The 18,681-nt window shown below is 41.0% G+C and overlaps 1 protein-coding gene, 1 non-coding gene and 1 pseudogene across 3 annotated transcripts in view; 2 read left to right on the top strand and 1 right to left on the bottom strand.

Moving 5' to 3' along the window:
- The first annotated feature begins 908 nt into the window (after positions 1 to 908).
- The window catches only part of CFAP300 (cilia and flagella associated protein 300), a 35,487-nt gene continuing 17,714 nt past the window's right edge, over positions 909 to 18,681 (top strand). The window contains exons 1-3 of one of the 2 annotated variants that reach the window (XM_003910591.2): positions 909 to 1,074; positions 1,309 to 1,390; positions 12,350 to 12,425. In XM_003910591.2, coding sequence (XP_003910640.1) covers positions 965 to 1,074; positions 1,309 to 1,390; positions 12,350 to 12,425 — 268 coding nt within the window. In that variant the 5' untranslated portion in view covers positions 909 to 964. The remainder of the gene's footprint in view (positions 1,075 to 1,308; positions 1,391 to 12,349; positions 12,426 to 18,681) is intronic. The other variant, XM_009187165.3, reaches the window with a different exon arrangement.
- On the top strand, positions 10,415 to 10,505 carry LOC116269939 (annotated as a pseudogene).
- On the bottom strand, positions 11,778 to 11,881 carry LOC116269924. Its single transcript, XR_004177733.1, has one exon. It is a non-coding gene; the product is annotated as a small nucleolar RNA U13 (small nucleolar RNA).

The following is an 18,681-nucleotide window of genomic DNA, read 5'->3' as shown; positions in this document are numbered from 1 at the left end:
GCATTGTTATGAGGCAAAAATAAAAACTACAGAAACAGGTCAGGCACGGTGGGTCAAGCCTGTAATCCTAACACCTTGGGAGGCTGAGGCGGGCGGATCACTCCAGGTCAGGAGTTGGAGACCAGCCTGGTCAACATGGGGAAACCCTGTCTCTACTAAAAATACAAAAACTTAGCTTGTAATCCTAGGTACTCGGGAGGCTGAAGCTGGAGAATCACTTGAATCCTGGAGGCGGAGGTTGCAGTGAGCGGAGATCGCGCCACTGCACTCCAGCCTGAGCAACAGAGCAAGACTCCATCTCAAAAAAAAAAAAAAAAGTAGAAACGAAGGAAATTTTCAGTAGAAAATAAGAAAAGTGTGTTTTCTATTAAACAGCATGCTGTACCAGAACACAAGTGGTCTAAAAAAACAAATATAAATAAACAGCATGTTGTAATGTACTGTGTATGGAAACTTTTTTTTTTTTTTTTTTTTGGCCTTTAAATGTACATTTTAAGGGAAAAAAAAAACCCCACAGATGGTAAAACAGAATAGTTTCCTAAGTAGTCACATAGACATTTGTCTTCCAAAATAGATAAACCTAATTCAGAATAATGTTTTCTTCGGAAACGTTTGAGTCATCAAACGTAGATAACTCTAAATCTGAGGTTATAGCTCTTGAGACTAGGACATTAACCCATGCTATGTAATTATTATTAAAAGTCAACGTCAACAAGTATCGATTGGCAATTTGTCTCCATCCCCGACCCCTAGTTTCCCTAACCGCCAAGCCCGGGGTGGGGGAGTGGAGTGGCACAAGCTCCCGGGAAAGACAGGCTGACCTACCTCCCTGCACCCACTGCGGCAAGGCCGGGACCTCTGGGTCCCTAGAGACGCGTGGCCCCGCCCCCGCAGCGTCGCTTCGACCCGACGGCCGCCGCGTCTCCATGGAAACGGCCCTGGCATCCACGCAGCCGAGAGCACGATGGCTACTGGGGAGCTCGGGGACGTGGGCGGCTACTACTTCAGGTTCTTGCCTCAGAAAACCTTCCAGTCTCTGAACTCTAAGGAGATCACTAGCCGGCTCCGCCAGTGGTGAGGAACCGAGGCGCAGGGAGAGAAGAGGCCCTTCGTCTTCGCGGCTATGGAGGCGCGGGCCGGGCATCGAAGGGACCCGCGCGGGTCGGCGCCATTCTGAGCGAACCCCGAGGCTTCCTGAGTGAACCCCGAACCACCCGGGCAGGCGGATGCTGTGGGTGGGATCGGTTATCGGTGCGCTCTGAGAGGGTGCCAGCCCCCAGATGATTTATTTTTCCTTCTCTGCCCCAGGTCCATGCTGGGCAGAATCAAGGCGCAGGCGTTCGGCTTTGACCAGACCTTTCAGGCTTATCGGAAGGATGATTTCGTTATGGTTAGTATGGGGGTCGGAGAGTTCCTTGGGTCTCTGCCGATTTTTAAACTTCCCCCCAACGTTGGCATGGATTCTTGTGAGCACGCCATTCCTTAATGTGGTCGTTTTCTTGGCGTTTGGGAGTAATAAAAGGTGCAAATGATTTTTTTAAAGGAACTTTTACGTTTCGAATCACCCATCATAAATTTGTTTGTCATTTAGTTCATTCTTTCTCTACTTTCAGCATCTTGTATCTTGCCTCAGGGAAGTTTGCAGTTCTGGAAAATCGCCTGCTCTCTAGAAGATTAGCTTCTCCCTTTTCTAATTTTTGTTTCATTTTATTTCGTTTTGTTTTATTTTATTTTATTTTATTTACTTATTTTTTGAAACAGGGTCTTTCTCTGTCAACCAGGCTGAATGAAGTGCAGTAGCACCATCTCAGCTCATTGCAGCCTCGACCTCCGGGGCTCAAGTGATCCTCCCACCTCAGCCTCCTGAGTAGCTGGGACTACAGGTGCAGGCCACCTCGTCAAGCTAATTTAAAAGAAAGAAAGAAAGAAAAACAAAACAAAACAAATTTTTTGAGGGAGAGCCTCACTAGGTTGCCCAGGCTAGTCTTGAATCCCCGGGCTCAAGCAATTCGCTCACCCCGGCCTCCCAAAGTGCTGCGATCCACCCCCAGCCTCTCTTTTTAAATAGGCACTACCTCATTTTAAAAAAATTAAATATTATCACACAGCTTTATCACCGCTTTACTTACTAGCTCCAAATTACTTTTGAGTTTTTTCTCAACATCACACCCACTCTGAGAACTGGGCTTCAGGCTCTACCAGCAGTTCCAAATGAGAATTCCCCCAAAAAAGTTTGAAGCCGTAGCACAGTGATTTGAATAAGTCTTTTGACTGCTAGAGGTGACTACTTTGAGAGAGGTAAAACTCACTTGAAAGTTTAAGTTTTGATGTGTTTGTTAAAATTTAGTCCATTATTTTCAATCCTGTTTTGCTTTTTTCTCTCCTCAATCAAATGGAAAATGCTGTTATGGTTTATGAAATTATCTTCATTCTCTGCCATTCATGTTCTTCACGCATTGACTGTAGTTTATAGTTTGGAATAATAAGCACTTCCTGAGGGCCTGTCATGTGCTAGGAATTCCTTCCAGTGCTACGGATAAGAGGAGGAACAAGACAAGCGCCCAGCTGTCAAAGATTGTACAGGCCTTGGCAAGACTACAATAAATTTTTTTAAAAATCTGATTATTTCATATAGTGATAAGGGCAGTAAAGAGGAGGAAATGAAGAAAGGAGAACATTAGGTAGGATTGTGTCATAGTTCTGGAGGCTAGAAGTCTTAAATCAAGGTGTTGGCAGGGCCATCATTCCTCTGAAACCTGTAGGGGAGAATCCATCCTTGCCGCTTCCTGGCTTCTGGCGGTTGCCACCCACCCTTGACATCCTTTAGCTTGCAGCTGCAGCACTTTCTTCTCTGCCTGTCAGTCCCATAGCCTTTCCCTTCATGTGTCTGCATCTCTTTTCTTCTTATAGAGACACCAATCATATTGAATTAAGGGCCCAGCATAACCTAATCTTAATTAATTACATCAGCAACAACCCTAATTCCAACTAAGGTCACTTTCTGATATTTCAGGAAGGATGTAAATTTTGGGGGACACTATCAACCCATAACAGAGAGTAAATTGGTTAAATGTCTATCTCCCTTTCCCTAAGATAGTGTGATAGTGCCATTATATTAGAATGCTACTGATAATGACATTAATAACATTTCTCAAATACTCATGGTTAGATTATTATGTAGCGTTTTATATTTTTTATTTATACCAGTACTAGCTGTCTATAATTTTTTTTTAAAGATCAGGATTTGAGGTCACTGAATTTTAGAATACTGTAAAAATTTTAATATAATTCATTTATTCAATAAATATTTGTTGAATATTTACTGTGTCCCTCTAGAGGGTATTAAAAAGATGAAGAGAACTGATCCCAGCTTACAAGGCATGTATAGTTTGGGGAGCTAGAAATGTTAAGAAAAAAAAAAGTCTGAGGCAGGGCATGGTGGCTCACAACTGTAATCCCAGCACTTTGGGAGGCTGAGGCAGGAGGATCACTTGAGCCCAGGAGTTTGAGACCAGCCTGGGCAACAGAGTGAGACCCTGTGGCTATTTTTTTAAAAAATTTTAATTAGTTGGGTGTGGTGGCACACACCTGTAGTTCTAGCTACTTGAGGGCTGAGGTGGGAGGATTGCTTGAGCTGTGATCGTGCCACTGCACCCTAGCCTGGGTGACAAAGTAAGACCCTGTCTCAAAAAAAGAAAATTCTATATTACTTTACAAAGTATGATTCTATAGCAGTAGTGACTCCAGTGTGTGCTGATTCAGCTTTCAGCCTATCATTAATCTTTACAATAATCTGCTAAGTTTGGTGGTGTTCTGACTCCCATTTTATAGCTTAAAATTCAGAAAGGTAAGTAATTTATGCAAAAACATTCAGCAAAGGGCAGAACCCAGGCATTTTGACTCTGGATACCATGCTATTTCTACTACAAAAACTCATTACTGAACAGAGGGTATTGTTTAAACTAGAATTCCAGATTTTGAATTTTCCCTTTCAATTTAAAATTATGTTCCAAAAGTGTATTTGTGAGATGATAAATGGATGGGAGGAAACATTTATATGGCAAACATTTGTTTAGTTCCTAGGTCTATATAGATGCATAGACACAATTAAAGCAAGGGAAATAACCAAAACTGCATTGCAGAGAGAGAAGAGATATAATACATAGCAGAGGCATAAGGTACTTTGGTGGCACAAAAGAGAAAGTGATCATTTTTGACTGAGGTGGTCAGAAGAGCATTTAACAAGACAAGACTGTTAAGGTGGGGCCTGAAAGATGAGTAGGAATTCATTAGGTCGATGAATTGGCAAGGATAATATTTGAGAGATGGGTGGGATAATATTTTAGAAGATCTTTTGTGCCATGCAAAGAAATTTGGGCTAAGAAGGAAAAGGTTTTAAGAAAGACTTTAAATTTTAAAATATTGAGATCACCTTGCCAAAAGTGTGGAGAGTGAGTTGTTAGGACTGAGTTAGGAAGTAGTGACACCAAATTGGAAACTGTTGTCCTCTAGACAGTTACATGATGATGTCGAGTACCAGTGTGGCCCAGATTTAGGAGAAAGGCTTAAGGAACGGTAAGATATTGAGAGTAAAGGAGAGGGGCACATGTAGGATGACTCCCAAGTTTCTGGCTTGGTTGACTCGAGTGGCTGATGATGCCATTAAATGTGTAGAAAACACAGAATTACAAGGAAAATGAGTTCAGTTTTAGGCATGCTGAGTTTGAGGTACATACAAGTGGCAGTATTCTAGATAGTTGAATATAACATTTAACTTTGGATTTCAAGAGAGCTCTGGGCTCAGTATATAGTGTTGACATCTTCACGATGGGACTAGGGATGATAAGGAGAATTTTCCACATAAACAACTGCAAGGAAGCACCTTAATTTACAGAGCTTTCCTGGAAGCCTGCACAACACTTCTGCTTACATCTCATGACCAGATCTTAGGCCTGTGACCAGAATTTAGGCCTCCCACATCCCAGGGAGGCTGGAAATGCAGACTAAGCTGAGCATATTGCTGTCCCAAATAAAAATGGGATTCCTTAAGGAAGAAAGAATTGATATTGGATTAGAAACCATCAGTCTGCCAGATAGATGATATATTCAAATATATACTTAAATAATTTAGAAATATTGTCTGTCCAGTATGCATTCTGGATGTAAAAATTAAATTAATAAAAAATTGAGAATAGAGAAACTTATCTTTTTCTACTTTCAGATTTCTATTTATTATTTGTTTATTTTTAATAGAGACAGGGTCTCACTATGTTGCCCAGGCTGGTCTCAAACTCTCAGGCTCAAGCAATTCTCCTGCCTCAGCCTCCCAAAGTGCTGGGATTACAGGTGTGAGTTATCACACCCAGCCCACTTTCACATTTTATGAAACAAGTTTATTTAACGTTTTCACATGCATTTTGACATCAATGTCTTTGTTACTACTGTAACTAGTTTAGGAATCATCTTATATTTTTCCAAAGCACAATCAGCTTTCCTAAAGTTGAGATACAGAAAATCTCTTCTAATGCCTTGCTGGAAATTCCATTCCAGAAACGCAATTTGCACGTATTAGGACATTTTTTAAAAATTCACTTATTAGACATATAATCGTAATCTCAATAATGTACCTTGCATTGCCTTATTCGAGGGTCCCTTGTATAGACTCATTTCCTTTGGTTCTAGGTCAATTCACTGCAGGCCAGTTGACCTGCTGCTCCATTTATAATGACAGCTAACATGTAACTGTTAAGTTAATAACCTCCAGGAGTAATTACTAAATCCAAATTAAATTTTCTTTTTCTTAAGAGATTCAGAAGGCCTAAAATGCATTCAAAACCAATATTAATTGAGGTTAATTCCAGTGTATGTGTCTTTTTCAAAATGTACCAGTATATAAATTAAAATACTTGCATAAATATTCTTTTATTTGAAAGCCTGAAAAGTCATAAGGCAACTTGCTTTTTGTCTAGAAATAACTTTGGGGAAAATTTATCTTTTTATAATTAAGCATATATGATACCTATTTGAAAAAAAAATGTGTTTACCTTCAATTCTTCAACAGTAGAATGTAAATTCCATAAGAACAGGGACTGTGTCTTGCTTGGCATAATGTAGACATTTGTAAATAATCCTGAGCTCACATCTCTTCTCTGTTCTCTTTCTTGTTAAATAGCATTTATTAAATGGTTTTTCATGAAGAGAAATCCCAGGAGTCATCTTCAATTCTTCCTTCTTCATTTGTTTCTTCCTCCTAAATAACATTAAATTCATCTACTTCTCTTCCTCCCCACTTGGTATCTCCTTGACTGATGGGAACATCAGCTCTTCCATAATTACAACAGTAACCTTCCTCCTAACCAGTCTTTTTCCAGCCCTTCAATTCATTCTCCACACTGCATACAGAATGAACTTTAAAGAAAGATAGATGATTCTGATAACTGTTTCCTCTGCTTAAAAACCTTCTGTCTGGCCAGGCACAGTGGCTCAAGCCTGTAATCCCAGCACTAGGGGAACCCGAGGCAGGTGGATCACCTGAGGTCAGGAGTTCGAGACCAGCCTGACCAACATGGTAAAACCCCGTCTCTACTAAAAAATACAAAAATTAGCTGGGCATGGGTGGCGGGTGTCTATAATCACAGCTACTCAGGAGGCTGAGGCAGGAGAATAGCTTGAATCTGGGAGGCGGAGGTTGCAGTGAGCTGAGATCACGCCATTGCCCTCCAGCCTGGGCAATAGAGTGAAACTCCTTCTCAAAAAATAATAATAATTAATTAATCAAAAAATAAAATTTAAAAAAAGGCTGGGCATGGTGGCTCTCACGCCTGTAATCCCAGCACTTTGGGAGGCTGAGGCGGGCAGATCACCTGAGGTCGGGAGTTCAAGACCAGCCTGACAAACATGGAGAAACCCCATCTCTACTAAAAATACAAAATTAGCTGGGCGTGGTGGCGGGCGCCTGTAATCCCAGCTACTTGGGAAGCTGAGGCAGGAGAATCACTTGAACCCAGGAGGCAGAGGCTGCAGTGAGCAGAGATCATGCCATTGCACTCCAGCCTGGGCAACAAGAGCTAAACTCCATCCAAAAAAAAAAAAAAAACTTCAGTGTGGCTGGTGCTGTGGCTTATGCCTGTAATCCCAGCTTTTTGGGAAGCCAAGGCAAGAGGATCACTTGAAGCCAGGAGTTTGAGACCAGCTTGGGCAACAAAGTGAGACCCTGTCTGTATTACGAAATTATAAAAGAAAAAAGAAAAAGAACTTCAGTGTTTTCCCACTGCCCTTAGATCAAAATACTGATCAAGATCTAGATCGATTTTAGATCAAGATTAAAATTCTTCACTTGACTGCAAGGTCAATTTAACTCCCCAGCCTTATCTGACCATTGCGCCTTCTGGGTCACACCAAACCTCTTCACTTTCCTTGAATGGAATGTACCATCCTTTCTCACCTTACAGCTTTCAAACTTGCCATTTTCTCTCCATTAAAAAATGGTAATTCCAGTGGCATACTGGAACCAGTTTAGGAGAGCCTGATTGCTAGACTTTCAGGAATCTTTGTTTGTTGGTTGTTATACTGTTGGCAACTTGAAATCCACCATGGAAACAGGCAAACACTACAATCAGGGCTTTTTGGGGGAAGAAGGGTGGCCAGTTGTTAAATATTTCCCAGTATACCCTGTTGCCCAGCTAACTCTTACTCAACTTTCTGATCTAAACCTAAATGTTCTTTCTTTATTAACATTTCTTCCCAATACCATTAGATTATGTCTGCCCATTTTGTACTTTGATAGCACCTGCACTTTTTTGTAGTATACGTGTCACGTAACTATCTCCTCTCTTACTATCTGCCTGCCCATGAGGGCAAGCACTGTCCATTGGATTTTAGTATTAGGAAGTCAAGAGTACTATTCATTAAGTGATAGGAGCAGGAGCCAGATAGAGAGGAATGAGAAGTAGGTAAGAGAAGTAAGGCCAGGCTTGGTGGCTCACGCCTGTAATCCCAGCACTTTGGAAGCCTGAGATGGCTGGATCGCCTGAGGTCAGGAGTTCGAGACCGGCCTGGCCAACATGGCAAAATGCCGTCTCTACTAAAAATACAAAAATTAGCTGGGCATGTTGGTGCACTTCTGTAGTCCTAGCTACTTAGGAGGCTGAGGCAGGAGAATCTATTGAACCCAGGAGGTGGAGGCTGCAGTGAGCTGAGATCGTACCATTGCACTCCAGCCTGGACAGAGCAAGACTTGGTCTCAAAAAAAAAAAAAAAAAAAAGTGAGAGAGTTTAGATTCCTCTCTCAAGAAGGTATTTAGGAAAAGTGAGTGATCACTTGAAGGGAATGTTGAAAAAATTAAAATATTTATTGCAACAATTTTAACAACAAAGAATAATTCATAGAAAAAGTCAGTCTTATCCCAGTCTACTCCTACTCCCTACCCTCTTGATCCTCCTCTTACCACGAGTCTGTAACCACCACTTCTGAAGTTTGATATCCTTTTTTTTTTTTTTTAGACGGAGTCTCGCTCTGTCACCCAGGCTGGAGTGCAGTGGTGCGATCTCAGCTCACTGCAACCTCCGCCTCCCGGGTTCAAGCAATTCTCCTGCCTTTGCCACCTGAGTAGCTGGGATTACAGGCCTGTGCCACCAAGCCCAGCTAATTTTTGTATTTTTAGTACCGACAGGGTTTCACCATTTTGGTCAGGCTGGTCTTGAACTCCTGATCTCGTGATCCACCTGCCTCGGCATCCCAAAGTGCTGGGATTACAGGTGTAAGCCACCACACTCGGCCTGTGATACATATTCTTATATACTTTTCTTTATGCTCATATAAATGTACAGAGGTTTTATTTTGTTTTATCACATGCATTACTCTTTTTTTTTTGAGATGGGGTCTCACTCTGTCACCCAGGCTGGAGTGCAATGGTGCGATCTCAGCTCACTGCAACCTCCACTATGCTGGGCTTTAGCCCAGCCTCCCGAGTAGCTGGGGCCACAGGTGAACACCACTGTGCCCAGCTAATTTTTTGTATTTTTAGTAGAGATGGGCTTTCACCACGTTGCTCAGGCTGGTCTCGAACTCCTGAGCTCAAGTGATCTGCCTCAGCCTCCCAAAGTGCTGGTACCATAGGCGTGAGGCACCGCACCTGAACATATACATTACTCTTAAACTACCCTTTTTTTGTGTGTGTGAGACGGAGTCTTGCTGTGTCGCTCAGGCTGGAGTGCAGTGGCACTATCTTGGCTCACTGCAAGCTCCGCCTCTCGAGTTCACACCATTCTCCTGCCTCAGAGTAGCTGGGACTACAGGTGCCCACCACCATGCCTGGCTAATTTTTTGTATTTTTAGTAGAGACAGGGTTTCACCGCGTTAGCGAGGATGGTCTTGATCTCCTGACTTCGTGATCCGCCCACCTAGGCTTCCCAAAGTGCTAGGATTACAGGCGTGAGCCTCCGCACCCAGCCCTAAACTACGTTTTTTTAACTGAAAGTATTTATGGTTTTTCCTCAAAATCAATACATGGTCTGTTCAGGGGATGGTTATTGAGTAAGTGCTATATGTTAGGCCCTGTTCTAAGTCCCGGGATATAGCAGTGAATAAGAAAAACAGGACTCCTGCTCTTAGGGAGTTTACATTCTATTCTAATACTTTCTTTCCAATAGCTGCATTCTGTCTGATATAGATGGACTATATTTTATTCAACTGTTTTTCTACTGATAGATACTGAAATTGTTTCCAAGTTTTGACACTACAAACAATACTATATTAAAACAAAAAACTCCTTATACCTAAATCTTATCCACTGGTGATTTCAGAACCCAAAAGTAGAGTTTGTTGGATGAGGTATGCATGTTTTTATTGTTCAAGATAACAGCAAATTACTTTCTCAATGGGTTATGAAGATTCACACTTCTGCCAGCAGCTTGTGGAAGTGCATGTCTTCTGGTGCTCTCACCAAAAGTTACCAGTCTTTTTAAATCTTAGCAATGTAATGGATAAAAGTGGTGTCTTCTGGATTTTATTTTCATTTCTTTCACTGCTCTTGTAATTGAGCATCTTTTCCTAAAGTTTATTGGCTATTTGTGGGGTTTTTTTTGTTTGTTTTTTGGTTTTTGGTTTTTTTGTTTGTTTGTTTGTTTTTTTAGATAATCTCACTCTGTTATCCAGGCTGGAGTGCGGTGACACAGTCTCAGCTCACGACAACCTCCACCTCCCAGGTTCAAGTAATTCTCATGCCTTAGCCTCCCGGTAGCTGGAATTACAGGAGTGTGCCACCATGCCTAGCTAATTTTTGTATTTTTTCAGTACAGACGGGGTTTCGCCATGTTAGCCAGGCTGATCTTGAACTCCTGGCCTCAAGTGATCCACCCACCTTGGCCTCCCAAAGTCCTGGGATTACAGGCCTGAGCCACCGCACCTGGCCCTATTTTTATTTTTTATATGCCTATTTTTATCCTTTGGTGACATGTGCCACCCTCAAACCTTGTGATGACATTGGCATATTACCCTTCTAACATGAAAAAAGAAAAAAAATTATAAAATAAAAAAGAGCTAGGCTGCGTGCGGTGGCTCATGCCTGTAATCCCAGCACTTTGGGAGGCCAAGGCAGTCAGATCACCTGAGGTCAGGAGTTCGAGACCAGCCTGGCCAACATGGTAAACCCTGTGTCTGCTAAAAATACAAAAAATTAGCCGGGCATGGTGACACACACCTGTAATCCCAGATACTCAGGAGGCTGAGACAGAAAAATCGCTTGAACCTGAGAGGCAGAGGCTGCAGTGAGCCGACATCACGCCACAGCACTCCAGCCTGGGCAACAAGAGTGAAATTCCATCTCAAAAAAAAAAAAAAATCTTTAGTTCCAAGCACCAGCAGCTGACTCAAGCTGAAAAGGCAGAAGAAAATTTAGGTTTGTCAGTTTTTCTTACCTTTAGGGGTTTTTTTTAACCACTAGGATGTCAGTTTCTCCGTTTTAACATATGTGTTGCAAAGATTTTCTCTCAGTCTATTATTTTTCTTTTACTTATTGCTCTTCACAGACATGTTTTCTGGGTGTCCAACACCTTGTGAACAACCATGCAATTTGGGGGTAACTTTGGGAAATGCAAGTGAAACCTCCCAAAATGCAAGGAACTCCCTTGCATCCAGATCATAAGTGTGGGACCTAGGTTTACAAACAGACTCATCAGTGCAAGACTGGAATTTTGAAGCGAGCAACTTAAGGAAGGAGGCACACACAGAATTCATTTCATTGGCAAAGGCAGTGGCAGAGACCACTTTCAGGTCAGACAGACCTGGCACAGCAATGGCCTAGGTTAGAAGGGAGTGATAGTGATGTCTATGACCATACCACCCTGAATGTTGGAAGCTAAGCAGGATTGGGCCTGGGTAGTACTTGATGTTCATGGCCATAACCACCCTGAGTGTACCTGATATTGAAAGCTAAGTAGGGTTGGGCCTGGTTAGTACTTGAGTAGGAGAAAGGGGTGGTGGTGGCTTCCTCTAGTGCTTGATGGGGCTATCACTTCTTGGCCTTTTGGCTAAGATCAACTGTAGTGCTTGATGGGGCTGCAGCAGGGGTGACAGTTTCCTCATGAGGGCGGTTCTACATATGATTTTGCATCGTTCCTGGGTCCAGCCATCAACCTGATGCCCTCCACCTCCGGAACATTTTGTGGACACCCTGAGATGCTTCCAATAAATTTTCTTCTGCCTTTTCAGCTTCAATCAGCTGCTGGTGCTTAGAACTAAAGCTCTTTTTTATTTTATATATTTTTTTATTTTTTCATGTCAGACTAACAATATGCTGACATCATAACAAGGTTCGAGGGTGGCACATCTCACACATACCTGCGAACACCTAGTCATCATACTCATAAACTACAAAAGGATCTGGAACTAAAACTCTTTCCTGCTTTGTTGTCTTTTGTCATACAGAAAACGTTTCATTTTTAGGAAGTTAGATTTTTCACTTTTTTAAATGCCTCTTGGAAAGAATTAAATTGACAGTTACTTTTGGATTTAGATCTAGTATATGAGTTGTTACTAAGGCAATTCAGTAAGCAAGATTGAAGGAAAACAAAGTTTTCAAATATTATATAACCTCCTAATGTTTATTGTATATCATTATTACCTAAATTAAGTTCCAAAGACATCTGTACTTGGACACACAATGTTCATACTGTTCCAACTTGTATGTAATAAAACTTCATTTATTTATAAACTATTACTCAAGACATTTTACCAATTTAAAATTGTCCTTTCCATTTGAATTAAACAAGATTATAGTTATTTTATGTTAATTTTTACTATCATTTATAATAAAATATCTAACTTATTCCCCTCAAATTTGTATTTTAGGCTTTTTTCAAAGACCCAAATGTTATTCCCAATTTGAAGTTACTTTCAGATTCTTCTGGACAATGGATCACATTAGGTAAATAAAATTTTCATCTTTTCAAATACTATTTTACTATTATAACAAAATTTTGCCTCAGAAATTTTCATTATTAAAATATAAATTGTGAATACCTCATCTGTTTGATATATCACGATCAAGTATGACCAGCTGTGCCAGGCCTGCCCTGCATCTCTTTCCTGGGAGTCTACTGCTACTATCCTGGCTTAACACATAAGAGCAATTTTTATCTCTTTTTATTCATATAAAAGTATTTATTGTGTATTTTCCATGTACTCTGCTAGATATAGGGAACATTAAGGTAAATAAGAAAACCTGTACTAAAGGAACTTGATATGTTAAAATGTGTGTGTGTATGTGTGTGTGTACTAATGTGTCAAAGGTGTTACCATAGAAGTGTAGCCAAGAGCCAGGCGTGGTGGCTCACATCTGTAATTGCAGCACTTTGGGAGGCTGAGGCGGGCGGATCACTTGAGTACAGGAGTTCGAGACCAGCCTGGCCAACATGGTGAAACCCCTTATCTACTTAAAATACAAAAATTAGCCAGGCGTGGTGGTGAGCACCTGTAATACCAGCTACTTGGTGGCTGAGGAAGGAGAATCAATTGGACCTGGGACATGGAGGGTTGCCGTGAGCTGAGATTGTGTCACTGCCCTCCACCCTGGATGACAGAGCAAGACTGCCTCAAAAAATAAAAAAAATTAGAAAGTGGACAAGAGTGGTCAGTTTTGCCCAGAGGGAAAAGATCAGGAAAGATTCCACTGATACGGGGATATTTGGGCAGAATCTCCATTGAGATGAGTACATGGGTACATGGATTTCTCAGAGGAATCAGCCAACCACAGGAATTTTTTTTTTTTTTTAGACAAGGTCTCACTCTGTCTCCAGGCTGGAGTGCAGTGGTGCCTCCTGGGTTCAAGCAATTCTCATGCCTCGGCCTCCTCAGTAGCTGGGATTATAGGCGTGAGCCACCATACCTGGCTAATTCCCGGCTAATTTTTGTTTTTTTGCTTGTTTATTTTTTGAGACAGAGTCTCACTGTCACCTAGGGTGGAATGCAGTGGCGTGATCTCAGCACACTGCAACCTTCGTCTCCCAGGTTCAAGCGATTCTCCTGCCTCAGTCTCCCAAGTAACTGGGATTACGGGAGTGTGCCACCACACCCAGCTAATTTTTGTGTTTTTAGTAGAGACAGGGTTTCACCATGTTGGCCAGGCTGGTCTTGAACTCCTGACCACAAGTAAATCTGCCAGCCTTGGCCTCCCAAAGTGCTGAGATTACAGTCATGAACCATCATGCTCAGCCTAAGTTTTTTTTTTTTTTTTTTTTTTTTAGTAGTGATAGGGTTTCGCCATGTTGGCCAGGCTGGCCTCAAACTCCTGACCTCAAGTGATCCACCCACCTTAGCCTCCCAAAGTGCTGGGATTATGGGTGTGAGCCACCGTGCCCAGCTAGATTATATTTTCATAATGTATTATTTCATAATACATTGAAAGAGCCAGAAATTTTTTTTAAGAAAATTACCCAAACACTTAAACACTTAATAACAGTCACTTAAATCCCTTCAATAACTCCTGGGTCAAGGAAGAAAGCAGAGAGTTAATATAAGACTATTTTGGAAAAAAAAAATGAAAACTATATTTTAAATTTTAGGTTGAGGTATCTTAGCAACAGAATGAATAAAAGTAACATTCCGTTTAGAAGGAGAATCTGATTGGTGATATGGATTTATACTCAATAAAATGCATTTTAAATTAGATTTTTTTGTTGTTTGTTTGGAAATGTATTTTGGTAAATTACTGCATTATATTCTCATGGAAGCCTAGTAGCCTTACACAAAAGTAACAAAGTATTAGTCAAGAACAAGATACAAACAGTTCATGATGTTAGACTTAGTAGGTCAGATTTTATTGCTTTTGGCTAAAGACTACTGCAAAATTTATAGAGCAAAAAGCTGGTACAGACTATTTACAAAATTAAACTGAGTATCTGAGAGAATACATTTACCCAACTCAAAATTTTCAAAAGGAAATAATCAGAGCCATGTATCACAGTGTTTATAAAGCATGTTTACAGTAACTTCAGTCAATCTATTTGAAACAGTAAGGTTCACTGAAATAAGTGCTCAACCCTCTCCCATGTTAGTACATACACAAAATAGCATTAACTTTTTACTAATTTTTGAAAAAATCATTGCAAAAAGAGGTTATCAAATACCACATGTGCCTGACTTGATGAATTATAAATACTTTGAAAAATAGGACAGAAGAATGATAGCACTCTATTTCAGAAGTAGAAGTTCTAGTGGATTGTTAGTACTCTTCCATTAACTCATTTTTATCTCTTTTTTCTTTTTCTGCTATATTTCTTTTTCTGCTATACCCCCCTCTTATTTTCCTCTGGGGCTCTTTTAAAGCAAAAGAAGCCGCTTTTTAAAATAGGTGAAGAGACATTCTTTTGGCAAGTGAACCAGTTCTAAAGAAAGTGATGATGGAACCTCGTTCACTGTGCTGCATTCCCTGGAGATTACCAGTTTTCGGTGCTGTTTTATCCTCTCAGCCAGCCGCCATAGCTTCTATGTTTAGATACACTTTGTCTTTTTTAAATAACATATAATGGATACTTCCTATGTGCTCAGCTAAGGGCATCATGCACATCACCTCCTTTCATTCATGGAAACAATGCAAGAAAGGTAGTATTATATATTACTATTTTACAAATGAATAGTCAGAGGCATAAGCTAAGTAATGTGTGCAGTTTTACATGGCTGAGTGAGCAGATTTGAGATTCAGATCGAGGCTCCAGAATTCAAGACGTTGACCACTTCACTCTCCTGCCTCTGTCACTTCCACATTGATGGGGTTGCCAGAAAAGTACTAACTTAAGACACCAAATGATAAGGAGGCACCCAGTGTTTTATAATGCTAGTATTAGGGGAAAAACTGTATTCTTTCTGTATGTGATCACTGTGATGCATTACATATCTTATAAATGCTGGGGACATAATTTAATGAAATTCCTACATAAAAAAATAGCATTTGCTTTGGAGTGAGTTGTGTCCCCACCACCAAATTCACATGTTTAATCCCTAACCCTTCAATGTGATGGTTTTTGGAGATGGGGCCTTTGGAAAATAAATTAGGTTTAGATGAGGGCACAAGGGTGGAGCCCTCGTGATGGGATTAGTGCCTTTATAATAAGAAGTAAAAACACTAGAGCCATCTAAGTACACAGAAAGAAGGCAGTTTTCTGCAAGCCAAGAAGAGTGCCTTCACCAGCAACTGAATCATCTGGACCTTGACCTTGGACTTTCTAGCCTACAGAACTTTGGGAAACACACATCTATTGTTTAAGCCACCCAGACTATGGCATTTTGTTATAGCAACCCAAGCTGACTAAGACGGATCTTGGTACTGAGAAGTGAGGTGCTGCTGTAGCAAATACCTAAGAATGTGGAAGTGGCTTTGGAACTGAATAATGGATGGAAGCTTGAGGTGCATGTATACGGACATTATGGGCAATTCTGGTGATAGCTCCCAAGGAAATAAGGGATATGTTATTGGAAACTGTGATAAAGGTGATCTTTGTTATAAAGTGGCAAATAACTTGGATGAACTGTTTTCTATTGTTGTATGGAAGGCAGAACTTATAAGTGATGAAACTGGAGATTTAGCTGAGGAGATTTCTAAGTAAAGTCTTAAAGCAATGTCTTGCTTATAGTAAAGTATGAAAGAAGAGAGATGAATTGCAGAAGGAATTGTTTACCAGAAATGAACCAACATTTGAAGATTTGGAAAGTTTTCAACCTATCCTTATTGTAAAAAATGAGGAAGTTTGTTCTGAAGAGAACACTGTTCAGAACACTGAATAGCCATTTGATAAAGAGATCATGGGTATGACTCATGGACTTAATCAGCCATTTCAACAGAGTCAGGAATAGAGATGGAATTATATCAGCAGCAAAGACTCTGCTAGTTTGAACAATGAGATGAGATGAAGGAAGGCTGTTGGACTTCTTAGATCCTACAAGACTGGACCATAGAGCTATTGGGCTGTGAACATGCGCTATTCTTCAGAAAAGATTAGAAAGACCCCGAAGCAATTCAGAGAGCTTCAGGGCCATCAGGGCCACTGCCTCCATTAAACAGGGCAGATGGCCTCCAACCAAAGCCTTGGAGGCAGGGCCACTCTGCAGAGCATACGGGCTAAGTTGGCCCTGTGGAACCTTGGAGGTTGGACCACTCAGAGCCTTCAGGGCTCTACCGCCACCAGGGTAAAAGCAAGACTGCCACCCCAGTGGGTCCAGAGGCAGAGTATCAAACCAAAGAAGATTATCCCTGAGCATTTAAGATCTAAAGGAATTTGCCTTTCTAAGTTAAGGGCTTGCTTGACACCTGTCACCCATTTCTTATTTCCTGTTTCTCCCTTTTGGAATGTAAATGACTAGCCTATGTCTGTCCCACCTATGTATTTTGGAAACACATACCTTGTCCTTCTTCACAGGTTTACAGCTGGAGGAGAATTTTGCCTTAGGATGAATCATACCTAAGTCTACCCTTATCCAATTTTTATGATATTTAGAAGAGACTTTGGACTTTAAAGTTGATACTGGAATGAGTGAAAATTTTGGGAGCAGGACAAGTGGCTCATGCCTGTAATCCCAACACTTTGAGAGGCCAAGGTGGGAGGATCACTTGAGCCCAGGCATTTGAGACTAGCCTGGGCAATGCAGCAAGACCCTATCTCTACAGAAAAATTATCTGGCCGAGGTGGCACACACCTGTAGTTCCAGCTATTCAGAAGGCTGAGGCAAAAGAATCTCTTGAGCCCAGGAAGTTGAGGCCACAATGAGCCATGATCACATCACCACACTCCAGCCTGGGTGACAGAGTGAGACCTTGTCTAAGAAAACAAAAAAAGTTTGTGGGGCTGTTGGAACGGAATGAATGTATTTTGCATGTGAGAAGAACATGAATTTGGGGTCCTAGTGGTTACATGTTATAGACTAAGTGTCTGAACTATGTCCTCCTTAATTCATATTTTGAAGTCCCATGACCATCCCTCCCTCTACCTCATTGAAACCCAATTATTTCCCAAAGGCCCCATCTCCAACTACCATCACGTTGAGGGTTAGAGTTTCAATATATGAATATTTGGCCATACAGTTCAGTCCATAGAAAATGCTATTTTTATGTCTCAATATATGAATTTTGAAAGGACAGAATTCAGTCCATAGCAAATGCTATTTTCATGTCTCTTATTAAGTGGTTTGAATTTAATCACATTTTTTCACCATCCAAACCCTCCTTCTACTCCCCAAATCAGAGCTAGGGTAGACTAATTAAAATGGCCAGTCTTCAGAAAGTGTCAGACTCTCCACTGCTCTTGTTTTTTTGGTCTTTCGACATCGCCTAGAACTCCTCTTATCATTTCCTATGGTCCTCTTTTTTCTTTATCTAATCCCTCAGAGGATCTTACCTCTAAACAAAGGAAGCTTCTTAGCAGCATAGCTTTTGCAATTACTGAGGCAGACACAGTTCCTGGCTCCAGGCATCCTTCATGCCTCCACATGAGCCCAGCCCAGGACATAGAATAACAGGTCCTAGCATGACTCTCAAGTGGACAGCAAAAATAGCTAACGTAAACATTCACCAGCATTACTTACTCTTCTTAAGCACAAGCTGCTTCTCAGGTCAGAGATCCAGCAAATGTATCCAGGGTAGGGATACACCGAGGGCCACCACACCTAGGTCTACAATCTTAGAACTTTGAACAAAAGAACACCACCCCCTTCTATCAGAATGAGTGTGTGTGTATATGTGTGTACCTTGAGAGAGACTGATTCAGTGATCGATGGAGGTAATAATAAAAATATTCATTTTAATCTTTGTGACTTTCTGTAATTTAATGGAATCTCTAGTAGCAGAAAATCCATTCCTGAATGATAAATTCAGGAAATAAGTGTGGGATAGGGGATGGAGGATAGGGGCAAAACTAAGTCTACAAGAGAAAAATAGACAAAATGCTGTTATTTCAATTTTCTGTAATTCTGAATTTGTGATAATTTGATTAGGGCCTGATTTGAAATTTACCTTCACTTAGAAAACCTTTTTTTGTAGTAAATACTACAAATGAAATCACAAAGGAGAAATTTTTTGTTTGTTTGTTTGTTTGAGATGGAGTCTCATTTGGTCACCCAGACTGGAATGCAGTGGTACCATCTCGGCTCACTGCAAACTCCGCTTCCCAGGTTCAACTGATTCTCCTGTCTCA

This window comes from Papio anubis, chromosome 12 (genome assembly GCF_008728515.1).
Source record: "Papio anubis isolate 15944 chromosome 12, Panubis1.0, whole genome shotgun sequence".
NCBI classification, from domain to species: Eukaryota; Metazoa; Chordata; class Mammalia; order Primates; family Cercopithecidae; genus Papio; species Papio anubis.
The sequence above is the reverse complement of the archived record's forward strand: the minus strand, read 5'-3'. Positions and strand labels throughout refer to the sequence as shown.